Consider the following 12245-nt stretch of genomic DNA (forward strand, 5'->3'; position numbering starts at 1 on the left):
GGGGCAATTTAGCATGGCCAATCCACCTAAACTGCACACCTTAGGACTGCAGGAGTAATGGGAGCACCCAGAGGAAAGCCAAGCAGACACAGGGAGAATGCGCAAACTCTACATTGACAGTGACCCAAGCTGAAAATCCAACTCGGGTCCCTGGCATTGTGAGACAGCAGTGCTAACCACTGTGCCCCTCCATATTAGATATTCTGCACACTCGTACACATTTTTCAGTATTTCCCTTGGGCTATTTGGCGCACAATAGATTTCTTCCATCCCCACATGGACAAGTCCACAAGAATACTCTAATTGCAATAAGCAGTCAGCAGGGCATTGACAATTATTAAGAAATATAGTTAAGAAAGCCCACCGACCTGCCTCTACTCTCTCAAAAGGATATGGAAATTCGGCCAATTTTTACAGAATTACCACAGAGAAGATGCTTTCTGGATGTATCACAGCTTGGTATAGCTCCTGCTCTGACTAAGACCACAAGAAACTACAAAGGGTTGTGACTGTAGCTCAATCCCTATCAGTGACTCCATCTACACTTCCCACTGCCTCGAGAAAGCAGCCAGTATAATCAAGAACCTCGGAAAAGCAGCCAGTATAATCAAGAACCTCGAGAAAGCAGCCAGTATAATCAAGAACCTCGAGAAAGCAGCCAGTATAATCAAGAACCTCACACAGCCAGTATAATCTAGGACCTCTCTTTCACCTTCTTCCATTGGGAAAAAGATACAGAACTCTGACAACACACACCAAATGACTCGAGAATGACTTCTTTCCTGCTACTATCAGACTTCTGAATTGTCCTATCACATATTAAGCTGATCTTTCTTTTCACCCTATCTGTAACTGCAACATTATATTCTGCACCCTCTCCTGTCCTTCTCCTCTATGTACTCTATGAATAGTATGTTCTGTCCATATAGCATGCAAGAAACAATACTTTTCACTGTATCCCAATACTTGACAATAATAAATCAATTCAATTTAATACACCAGATGCGTACCTGTGAGAAGCTGGAGGTTGGGCATAGGCTCAGACAGAACTCCCCGACACTGCTCTTCCACAGGAAGGGGAATTACAACTAGTCCGTCAGCAAGTTGCGGGAAATCCTTCACAAAATTGTTCTCCCTGTATGATGGAAGCAGATATTGCAAGAAATTGATTTATATCAGAATATATACTTATTAAGTATACAATAAATGCTGGCCTAGCCAGCGATGCCCAATATCCCATGAATGAATAAATAAAGGTTGGGTCTCTTTTCTCTGTAAGAAACAATTCTAAGTGATGCATGTCTTTAGTATTATAAAAGGTTCTGATAGTGTGAGCGTAGAGGAGATGTTTCCACTTTTTTAATATTCATGTATGGGACTGCCCTTAAACTAACTTCATTGGGGTTGTGGGCCAACAAGGTAAAGATGGTAGATTTTCTTCCCCGGAGGATACTTTTCCAATGATCAACAAAGGTTCCACGGTTATCATGAGATTTTTAATTCCACATTTGTATTGAATTCAAATTTAACCATTTGCTGTGGTGGGATTCAAACTCAGCTTCTCAGAGCATTACCCTGGGTCTCTAGGTTATTAGTCTAGTTACAATGCAATAATGCCGCTGTCTCCCACTGCCTCACAGCACCAGGGAAGGGGTTCAGTTCCGGCCTTGGGTGACTGTCTATGTGGAGTTTGCATGTTCTCCTCCATGTCTGCATGGGTTTCCTTTGCGTACTCCAGTTTCCTCTCACAGTCCAGGTTGGATTGATTGGCCATGCTAAATTGTACCTTAGTGTCCTAGGAAGTGCAGGTTAGGGGGATTAGTGGGGAAAATATGTGGCGGTATGGGGATAGGGTTTGGGTAAGATGCTGTACTGGAGAGTTGCTGCAGACATGATGGGCCGAATGGCCTCCTTCTGTACTGTACGGATTCTGTGATTTTATGAATCCCCTTGGTGCAGGAGACCAGAATGAGGGTCCTTATATTAAATTGATCCTTCTCTACATCCCAGCTATAACACCATATTCTGCACCCTCTCCTTTCCCTCTCTCCTAGATGTTCTATGAACGGTATGTTTTGGCTGTATAGCGTGCAAGAAACAATACTTTCCATTACATGTTAATACATGTGACAATAATAAATCAAATCAAATCCAAGAAACATAAGATAGTGCTAATAAATTTAATCGGGGTTTCTTTACCGGGAAAGTGGTTAGAATGTAAAACCTATTACCACAATGAGCGGTTGAGGTGATTAGCATGAGTACATTTAGAGGGAAATGAGAGAAACAGGGGAGACAGCAAAGGAAAGATAAGATTGGATAAAGAGTGGTGGCAAGAGGCTCATGTGGAGCATAAACACTGGCTTAGTTCTATTGTGCCAAATGGTCTGTTCAGTGCAGTACGTTCAATGTAATTCTGTGGATTAAAAGAATTTAACATCTGGTTTTAATGGCAGCATGTCCAACATCGCTGAACATTAATTCCACCGTTGCAAGTGGATTTTTCAGTCACAATGCACCTGTATTTTGAATTTTCTTTCCAAGTTGATTAAGCTTCTTCTTCTCTTCAAAAGCCTTCTGAAAACCTAATCATTCAACTGTACCTTCAGTTTCTCACACCTTATCCTTTGCCTGCTTCATATTTGCGCCACTCTATTGTAAAATGCTCTAAATGTGAGGAATGCTGCTATTGAGTATAATTTATAGCTGTGATTCTCCACCTTATTCAGGTAAGTTCCAGCATCATAAAACAGGGAGAGCCTGGTCATCGCAGCAGAGTTCTGACACTCTGCAGGATATGGCCAGCAAAAAAACCACAAAGACCATGAAACAATAAGGTGACAAGGAAAAACACACTGCTTCATGTTTTCCATGTCTCTGGTACTGGTTGGACACAGATATCAATTAAAATGACAGGCAGCATTAAACTGGTAGGGTACCTGCATTGTAGTGGGTGGAAGTGGGTAAAAATGTGGGCTGCATGGTGGCACAGTGGTTAGCATTGCTGCCTCAGAGTGCTAGGGACCCAGGTTTGAATCCCAGCTCGGGTCACTCCTTGTGCGGAGTCGGCATGTTCTCCTCGTGACTGCATGGGTTTTTTCCATGTGCTCCGGTTTCCTCCCATGAATGTCCTCCACAAGACGTGCTGGTTAGGTGCATCGGCCATGCTGAAGTCTCCAACAGTGTACCCGAATAGACACCGGAGTGTGAAGACTTGGATATTTTCACCGTAACTTAATTGCAATGTTAAGCCTTTTTGTGACAGTAATAAATAAACTTTAAACTTTACCTGTTTTGGAGAACTATCAAATTTAATGCCCCTTATTGACAAATGTACAGTTTACCTAGGTTGATTGGCTATGCTAAATTGATCATAGCGTCAAAGGGATTGTAAATGTGTGGGGTTATGGGAATAGGGCCTGGGTGGGTTTGTGGTCAGTAGAGGCTCGATGGGCTGAATGGCCTCCTTCTCTACTGTAGGGATTCTATGAATCTACCTGAGAGGTATTTGACAGGGTGCATTTTTATAGGCTTGTAATGATACAATTATCCTTCATGACTTTATAAACAGAATGTCCCTTGTCAGTTTGATTCAAAACATTAAATAAACTTCTTGTTGAAACTCAGTCATCTATCAGAGTTCTTTGAAATTCAATTCAAATATACATACACTTCTACCTCATCAAAATGACCTCTGGGGAGTGGTGTGTGGGGCTTCCAGCACACCAGAAATAGCGCACACAAGGTGATTTTAAAAATAGAAATTTTAAAAAATCGGAAATATTCACAATGAACTTAACGAACTGAATTATGGTTAACACTGCTGCCTCACGGCACCAGGGACCCAGGTTCAATTCTGGCCTTGGGTCACTGTCTGTGCAGGGTTTGCACGTTATCCCCAAGTCTGTGTGGGTTTCCTCCGGGTGCTCTGGTTTCCTCCCACAGTCCAAAGATGTATGGGTTAGGTGGATTGGCCATGCTAAGTTGTCCATTAGTGTTCCAAGATGTGTAGATTGAGATGGATTGGCCATGGTATATGTGTGGGGTTACAGGGATAGGGCCTGGGTGAAACACTCTGTCAGAGTCAGTGCAGATTGGATGAGCTAAATGTCCCCATTCTGCACTGTAGGGAAGATTTCCATGATTCTATGAACTAAGGCTTACATAAATCTAAATTACAGTATGCATTATGGTGGAAAGCACTTTAAATTCATCCATACTTCAATGCAACATCATCTTAAAAAATACTTCCTGTGGTAGATTATACTGTTCAGTAAATATGTGCCCCAGATACTATAATTATGCTTGCCTGCACAATAGTGCACAGCCTGTACAACTCATCACATGTTCCTAAATACAGTGTGATTTACATTCAGGAGGTAGTAGTGCCAAATGTTAACATTTAATGAGATAGTTCAGCTTGAGTTGTGATTTAGTGAAGGCAGATAATTAAGAAACACTTGTGAATCTGTACAGTCTGATTTATTGTCTTTTTTTTTAATGTAATTTCTTTCTTCCAATCTTTCAAACAGCACACACTGTTCCCTAGTTGAGAGCACAGACCGCCAACCAACTCTCAGGCCCCCTTGCTAATGTTATCCTAAAGTTGGCTTCCATAAGGTGTCCTGGCTTTGATTTGCCTGTCCTGTCTTATGGTTTATAATATCTCCCCTAATGGCAGATTCAGGAATGCCAATCTGGGTCCTGACACACTGTGGCTCAGTGAATGTCTGCACTATGCCCAAGTCAATGGTGGTCATGATGTGGAGATGCCAGCGTTGGACTGGGTTAAGCACAGTGAGAAGTCTCACAACATCAGGTTAAAGTCCAAAAGGTTTATTTGGTAGTAAACGCCACTAGCTTTCAGAGCGCTGCTCCTTTCTCAGGTGACGAAGGAGCAGCGCTCCGAAAGCTAGTGGCACCTACTACCAAATAAACCTGTTGGACTTCAACCTAGTGTCATGAGACTTCTTACCGTCTATGCCCAAATGTCAGCATCGTAGCTTTTTACATCTTTTTGTTTGGTGTTTCCTCAATGATGGCAGCAAATGGGTCAATAAGAGTTAATATAAAAAAATGAGGCAATCATAGAATAGAACCATAGAATCTCTACGGTGCAGAAGAAAGCCAGTCAGCCCAATGAGTCTGCACCTACTCTCTGACACAGTGTCTTACCCTCTGCCCCATCCTATCCCCATAACCCCATGCGTTTACCATGGCTGATCCATCTAATTTACACATCTTGGGACACTAAGGAGCAATTTAGCATGGCCAATCTACCTAACCCCATATCTTTGGAATGCAGAAGGAAACTAGATCACCTGGAGAAAATCCATGCAGACATGGGAAGAATGTGCAAACTCCACACAGTCACCCAAGGCCAGAATTGAATCTGGGTCCCTGGTGCTCTGAGGCAGCAGTGCTAACCAGTGTGCAACTGTGCCATTTTGCTTTATATTGTACAGGATATTTGATCAAATTTTAATATTTAGAAATCTATTGATGAAAGGAAAGAATCATAGAATCCCTACAGTGCACAAAGTGGCCATTCAGCCCATCAAGTCTGCACCAACAACAATCCCACCTAGGCCCATAACCTCTCTCATTGACCCCACTACTCCCTCTAATCAAAGCATCCCGGAACACTGAGGGGCAATTTAGCATAGCCACAGTACCTAACCCATACATCTTTAGACTGTGAGAAGAAACCAGAGCACACAGAGGAAATCAAACTCAGGTCTCTGGAGCACCCAGAGAGGATCAAATCCAGGTCCCTGGAGCTGTGAGGCAGCAGTGTTAACCACTGTGCCACCATGACAGAATGCATATATGTAGCACCTTTCATAACTCCAGTACTCTTCAAAGGATTCTGCAGCCAATGAATTACAATTTTCTGAAGTGTTGTTTCTGTTGTGATGCAGGTACTTGTCAGCTAATTTGCGCACAAACTCCTAGAAACATGACTGTGACAATCATAGAAATCACAGAGCAGAAGGAGGTCATTCAGCCCATCGCGTTTGCACTGGCAACAATCCCATCCTAGTCCCTATCCCTGTAACCCCACACATTTACCCAGGTAAATCACTCTAACCTGGGACACCAAGGGGCAACTTAGCATGGTCAGTCAACCTCACCCACGCATCTGTCGACTGTGGGAGGAAACTGTAGCACCCGGAGGAAACCCACACAGACGTGGGGAGAATGTGCAAACTCCACACAGACAGTGACCCAGGCCTGGAGCTGTGAGGCAGCAGTGCTAACCACTGTGCCCCTGTGCCGCTCCTGTGCCACCGTGCTGCCCAACAACCCAATCATTTTAGTTTCTAACACTGCTGTGGGGTAATTTTGTCCAGGAAATCAGGGAGAACTCTACAGCCTTTCCTCTTAGAGGGTGCCATTGGATCTCTCATGTCCACCTGAGGGGGCAAAGAGAACATCAGTTTAACATCTCATCCCTGGTTACTACAATGGCACTTTATAAGAGGAATATTACAATTTGATCAAATATTCTCGTCACCTTGTGCTTAAGTCTCTGCTAACTCAGAGGCAGGACACCAAGCTGAGTAGCTGAGCAATGGCTGACACCCAGAGAATGTACACCCATAATGAGACTACGAGACCATGAGGTGCGGGGCAGTTTGCCCTGAGAGAAATGGCTAATTCTTGGTGGTCAGCCATGATCAAAATGAACGGCAGAGCAGGCTTGAAGAGCCGAATGGCCTAGTTGTGCATCTATTTTCTATGTTTCTATTTCTGACTGGCATATCAAGAAGTCCATGATCGGAATTCTCTGACCGTTCACGCCAGTGGGGGCGTCCCGCCTTGCTGCAGTGAATGGAGATTTGGCTGGGCGCCAAATTCTCCATCCTCTCTGGTAGCGGTGACGGAGCGTGAAGGGCTGGAGAATTCCAGCCCCTGGTTATGCTTCAATCTTGCTTTCGGTACTTTTATCAGTCGAAAAGTTCACTTCCATGAACACAGCTTCCCATGAGAGTGGACTAAAGCAGAATCTTATGCATGGAATACTCTGGGAAAGTAGGCCTAAGGGTGAACATTTAACCACAATTAACATATGCTTTGGAAATAAAATGTGTTTACCCAAATCACTCAGATGAAAGGTAGCTACCACACTATCGGACAGTATAATGAATGGGGTTTATTAAGAAGTACAATTTGAAACAAACAGCAGATTGTAGTTAACATGTACTCAAACAATAAAAGTCAAGGAATCCTGTATTTGCCACAATACTTTAATCCACTTGGATAAGATCACCCTGACCAAACAGTTTTAGTGTAAGAAATAAACTCTATGGAATCCTTTGTTCATTTTCACCCAATTTGCGGTTCAACAAGAATGGAACTAAGGAACACAAGGTACTGTAGTATTATATGATTATTTTCCCTTTAATCCAGGTCAGTATATAAAGGAAAATTGACATAATGAAACAAAGGTGGCCCATACATCACTCAAACTCAGTTTTACTCGGGTGGTCTCTCAGAAACTGGACAAAAAAAACCCATCGCTTTCATTTATATAGCACCCTTTAGTGTTGCAAAATATCCCAAAGCAATTCATAGAGATGTCATCAGACAAAAATAAACATTGAGCCAATGAGGGTGACCAAGAGGTAGGCGCTAATGAAGATTAAAGCTTATTTATTAGTGTCACAAGTAGGCTTACATTTGCACTGCAAATCCCCTCGTCGCCACACTCCGGTGCCTGTTCTGGTACACTGAGAGAGAAAGTAGCATGGCCAAAGAACCTAATCAGCATGTCTTTCAGATTGTAGGAGGGAACCAGGGCACCCGGAAGAAACTCACGCAGGCACAGGATGAATGTGCAGACTCTGCATTTAAAGAAAGTCTTAAAGAAGGTTATTAAGGTGGAAGACTTAAGGACAAAATTGCAGCGTAGACTTGGACATTTTGCAGACACATTTGCCAGTGGTTTGGCAATGGGTGAATGAGATATTGGTGGGGGTGAGGTGGGGGGGGGAGGGGTGGCGTAGATGATCAGATATGGTTGTAAAACCTTACAGCTATTGGATGAACAAGGCTCTGAAAACGTTTAACTTGGATGGAAATCTGATAAAACATGCACACTGACCGACATAGGTCCCTAGACAGCTAAAGAAGCAACAATGGAGAAGAAAGGGAAGAAAATTCATTGCTGGAGATACCCTGAGGTGGCGAGAGTGGTCCACACTAATACAGTCCATTTGTGGACTCACGTGCGGGCAATCCTGCTTGCCTGCACAATGGAGGAAAGCTGGTTGAGGTGAATAGTTTGGTCAAGGGCTGCAGGGAAGTTGAGACAGGGTAATGCACCATGGTCACAGCAACCGAGCACATCACACACCTGGACAACATGTTTGTGACAACCTTAGACCCAGATGTCTTGATGCATTAATGGCAATAGATATCGATGAAGTGTTGATAGCTGGGTGTTTGATTTCTTTTCTACATCACATGGGTAGATTTTGTAGTCAGGAATTTCTTTGGGGTTATTTGGCACAGTGGTTAGCTCTGCTGCCTCACAGCACCAGGGACCCTGGTTCAATTCTGGTCTTGGGTGACTTTTTGCAAATTCTCTGTGTCTGTGTGAGTTTCCTCCAATGCTCCAGTTTCCTCCCAAAGATGTGTGGATAGATTGATTGGCCATGCAAAATTGCCCCTTCTTGTCAGGGGGCTAGCAGGGTAAATATGTGCGGTTATGGCCTGGGGGGAATTGTTCTTGGTGCAGGCTCAATGGGCCAAATGGCCTTATACTGCACTGTCGGGATTCTATGATTCTATTCCTGTTCTGCTGCTGTAACTTCCTTGGAATTGCACTGAAAATGCTGCTTACTGCGCAGATAAACCTATGCAACAACTTAAGTGTAATGACAGTGGCAAACTGGGAGTGCCTCAGATAAAATTCCTGACCTGTGAGTCCTAATACTTGTTAACTATACTCCACCATATCAGCAGTGGTTTGGTAAGCTTAGTTTATTTTTTTATTTAATAGTGTCACAAGTAGGCTTACATTAAAGGTGCAATGAAGTTACTGTGAAAATCCCTTAGCTGCCACACTCCGGCACCTGTTTGGGTACACTGAAGAAGAATTTAGCATGGCCAATGCATCTCATCAGCATGTCTTTTGAACTATGGAAGGAAACCAGAGAACCAGAAGGAAACCCACGCAGACACAGGGAGAACGTGCAGGCTCCAGGGACCTGGGTTCAATTCCCAGCTTGGATCACAGTCCATCTGGAGATTGCACATTCTCCCTGTGTTGGCGTGAGTTTCCTTCCACAGTCCAAAGATGTGTAGGTTCGGTTGATTGGCCAGGCTAAATTGCCCCTTTGTGTCCTGGGATGAGTATGTTAGAGGGATTAGCAGGGTGAATATACAGGGTTGCAGGAATATGGCTTGAGTATAATCATTGTCAATGCAGACCTGATGGGCTGAATGGTCTCATTCTGCACTGTAGGGATTCTGTGATTCTTTGATAACAAACTACATAGATGTAAAAGCTCATCGATTCTTTTATTTTAGTAGTTTCTTCTTGGTTAGAAAGTGCACCTTCCTAAAGGTGCAAGTTCATATCATACCACAGTTCCATAGCTGCGGAGAACCTTCAAGAAATGATCATTCTTTATGTGTCAGGCAAGGCAATGGGTTGGCTGGTCACCCCCGGGTGGGGAGGCCTGATAATTAAAACTGACCCAACTTCAATAAAACCATACATTTAGCAGGAGTTAATGAAAAGCAAATTGGAACACGTACTTTCTGAACAACAGTAGGATTGCCCCAACAGCTGGTGGATTCGAAAAGGGGGGACAATCAGGATGACTATTCCTGATTGCAATCCAAAAACTCGCTGTTGGAAGTGAATGTACGTTTGAATGTCAGGTACAAACAAGGCTGGATTGAACAATGACATTAAACAGCTTGTTGGTACTCAGCAAAGGTCACACATCAGTGACAATCTCTTATAATCACTTGTGGAATTGTCACCCAGTGAAGAGCTTTTAGCAGTTCAAAGGAAGATACCTGGAAGCCAAAAGACTCAATTCAACTCAACACATTGCATCTCAGGAGAACGGTGGAAGGGAAAGGAGGCAGAATCTTGATTAGGGAAGCAGCCCTGGATGTGCTGAGTTATAATTCAGCCATTCAGTGGGAACTCCGAGTATAGGGAGACTTCATCCCTGATGATATCTGTCTTGTAAGATCCACCTGTCACAGGCTTGCTACGTAGAATACTATGGGTTCATTCAATCAACGACATAAAGGGTTCCAACAAAGAAAGTTTCTTCCAAAATTCAACTGCTACGTACAGTATTTGTGCTCTCCCTGGGATCACAAGGATATCTCTCCCATTCCAGCCACATGACCTCGTACGTGGCTGCATTATCAAATGGGTGGCACAGTGATCAGTACTGCTGCCTCACAGCGCTTGAGACCTGGGTTCAATTCTTGGCTGGGGTCACTGTCTGCGCAGAGTCTGCAGGTTCTCCCCATGTCTGCGTGGGTTTCCTCCGGCTGCTCCGGTTTCCTCCCACAGTCCGAAAGAAATGCTGGTTAGGTGCACTGGCCAGACTAAATTCTCCCTCAGTACACCCGAACAGGAGTGTGGTGACTCGGGGATTTTCACAGTAACTTCATTGCAGTACTAACGCAAGCTTACTTGCGACACCAATAAATGAAATAAAACACTCGGTCAACATCCCAGAAAATCCTAGGGTCAGTGCAGACCAAGCAACCCGGAACCACATTGGAGTTTTGAGGAATTATTTGTTTGCCATTTACACTCATTCTTCTGAGATGTTGACTTAAACTGATTATGATTTGTCAGGTACTCGTAGTCTCTTTATTCCCTCACCCAAATAGTCAATCTCCATATCGGGCACTGCATATCCCTACCAAGGTATCACAGGAGCACTTGCAGGAACTAGATGAAATAATGCCATTTAAAATGAAGAGTTCTTTTAACCTGAGGCTGAGTGGTGCTAAACAGAAAAGCTAACAAAGTTAGCAATGTGGTTCATTCAGAAACACAATCTATGTCTCCTTTTAAATTCATATCACAGTTTTATTCTTAAAAAAAAAGACTTGCACACTAGTTGCCTCTTGCAAGCTGATTAATAAGTTGACAAGCTGACAAAGTACCTCACAAGAGGTTATTGCAGAAGGTCGAGGGACATGGAGTTGGGGGTAGGGTGTTAGCGTGGATAGAGGATTGGTTGTCAAATAGGAGGCAGAGAGTGGGGGTCAACGGGTGCTATTCGGATTGGCGGATGGTGACTAGTGGAGTGCCCCAGGGGTCGGTGCTGGGGCCTCAGCTATTTACCATTTATATAGATGATCTGGAGGAGGGAACCGAGTGTAGGGTGTCGAAATTTGCTGATGACACCAAGATTGGGGGAACGGCAAATTGTGCGGAGGGTGTGGAGAGTCTGCAGAAGGATCTAGATAGGCTGGGCGAATGGGCCAGGAAATGGCAAATGGAATTTAATGTTGGCAAGTGCGAGGTGGTCCACTTTGGTAGGAATAATGGTAGGAAGGATTATTACTTACGTGGAGAAAAACTGCAGCAGGCGACGGTGCAGAGGGACCTCGGGGTCCTTGTGCATGAGTCGCAAAAACCCAGCTTGCAGGTGCAGCAGGTGGTCAGGAAGGTGAATGGGATGCTGGCCTTCATAGCGAGGGGGATTGAATATAAAAGTAGGGAGATCTTGCTGCAGCTGTATAGGGCATTGGTGAGGCCGCAGCTGGAGTACTGTGTGCAGTTTTGGGCGCTGCACCTGCGCAAAGATATTTTGGCCTTGGAGGGAGTGCACAGGAGGTTTACTAGGGTGATACCGGAGTTGAGGGGGTTGAGCTATGAGGAGACGCTGAATAAACTAGGCTTGTACTCGTTAGAGTTTAGAAGAATGAGGGGAGATCTCATTGAGACGTATAAGATGATGAATGGGATGGATAGGATAGAGGTGGAGAGACTCTTCCCGCTCAAAAAAGACAGTAGGACTAGGGGGCACAGCCTCAAGATAAAGGGGGGGGCGGTTTAGAATGGAGTTGAGGAGGAACTTCTTCACTCAAAGGGTGGTGAATCTCTGGAATTCTCTGCTCGTTGAAGTGGTGGAGGCTGCCTCGCTAAATATTTTTAAGACGCGGGTTGATGGGTTTTTGATAAGAGAGGGGATTAAGGGTTATGGGGAGAGGGCGGGAAAGTGGAACTGAGCCACGACAGATCAGCCATG

The 12245-nt window shown here is 44.2% G+C and overlaps 1 protein-coding gene across 5 annotated transcripts in view; it reads right to left on the reverse strand.

The window, feature by feature from the left end:
- Window positions 1-12245, reverse strand: part of astn2 (astrotactin 2) — a 1598826-nt gene that overhangs the window by 597727 nt on the left and 988854 nt on the right. For all 5 annotated transcript variants that reach the window (XM_080212454.1, XM_080212453.1, XM_080212456.1 and 2 more), the window contains one exon: window positions 1011-1135. In XM_080212454.1, coding sequence (XP_080068580.1) covers window positions 1011-1135 — 125 coding nt within the window. The remainder of the gene's footprint in view (window positions 1-1010; window positions 1136-12245) is intronic.

Source organism: Carcharhinus amblyrhynchos, chromosome 25, assembly GCF_965287045.1.
Source record: "Carcharhinus amblyrhynchos chromosome 25, sCarAmb.v2.hapA, whole genome shotgun sequence".
NCBI lineage: Eukaryota > Metazoa > Chordata > Chondrichthyes > Carcharhiniformes > Carcharhinidae > Carcharhinus > Carcharhinus amblyrhynchos.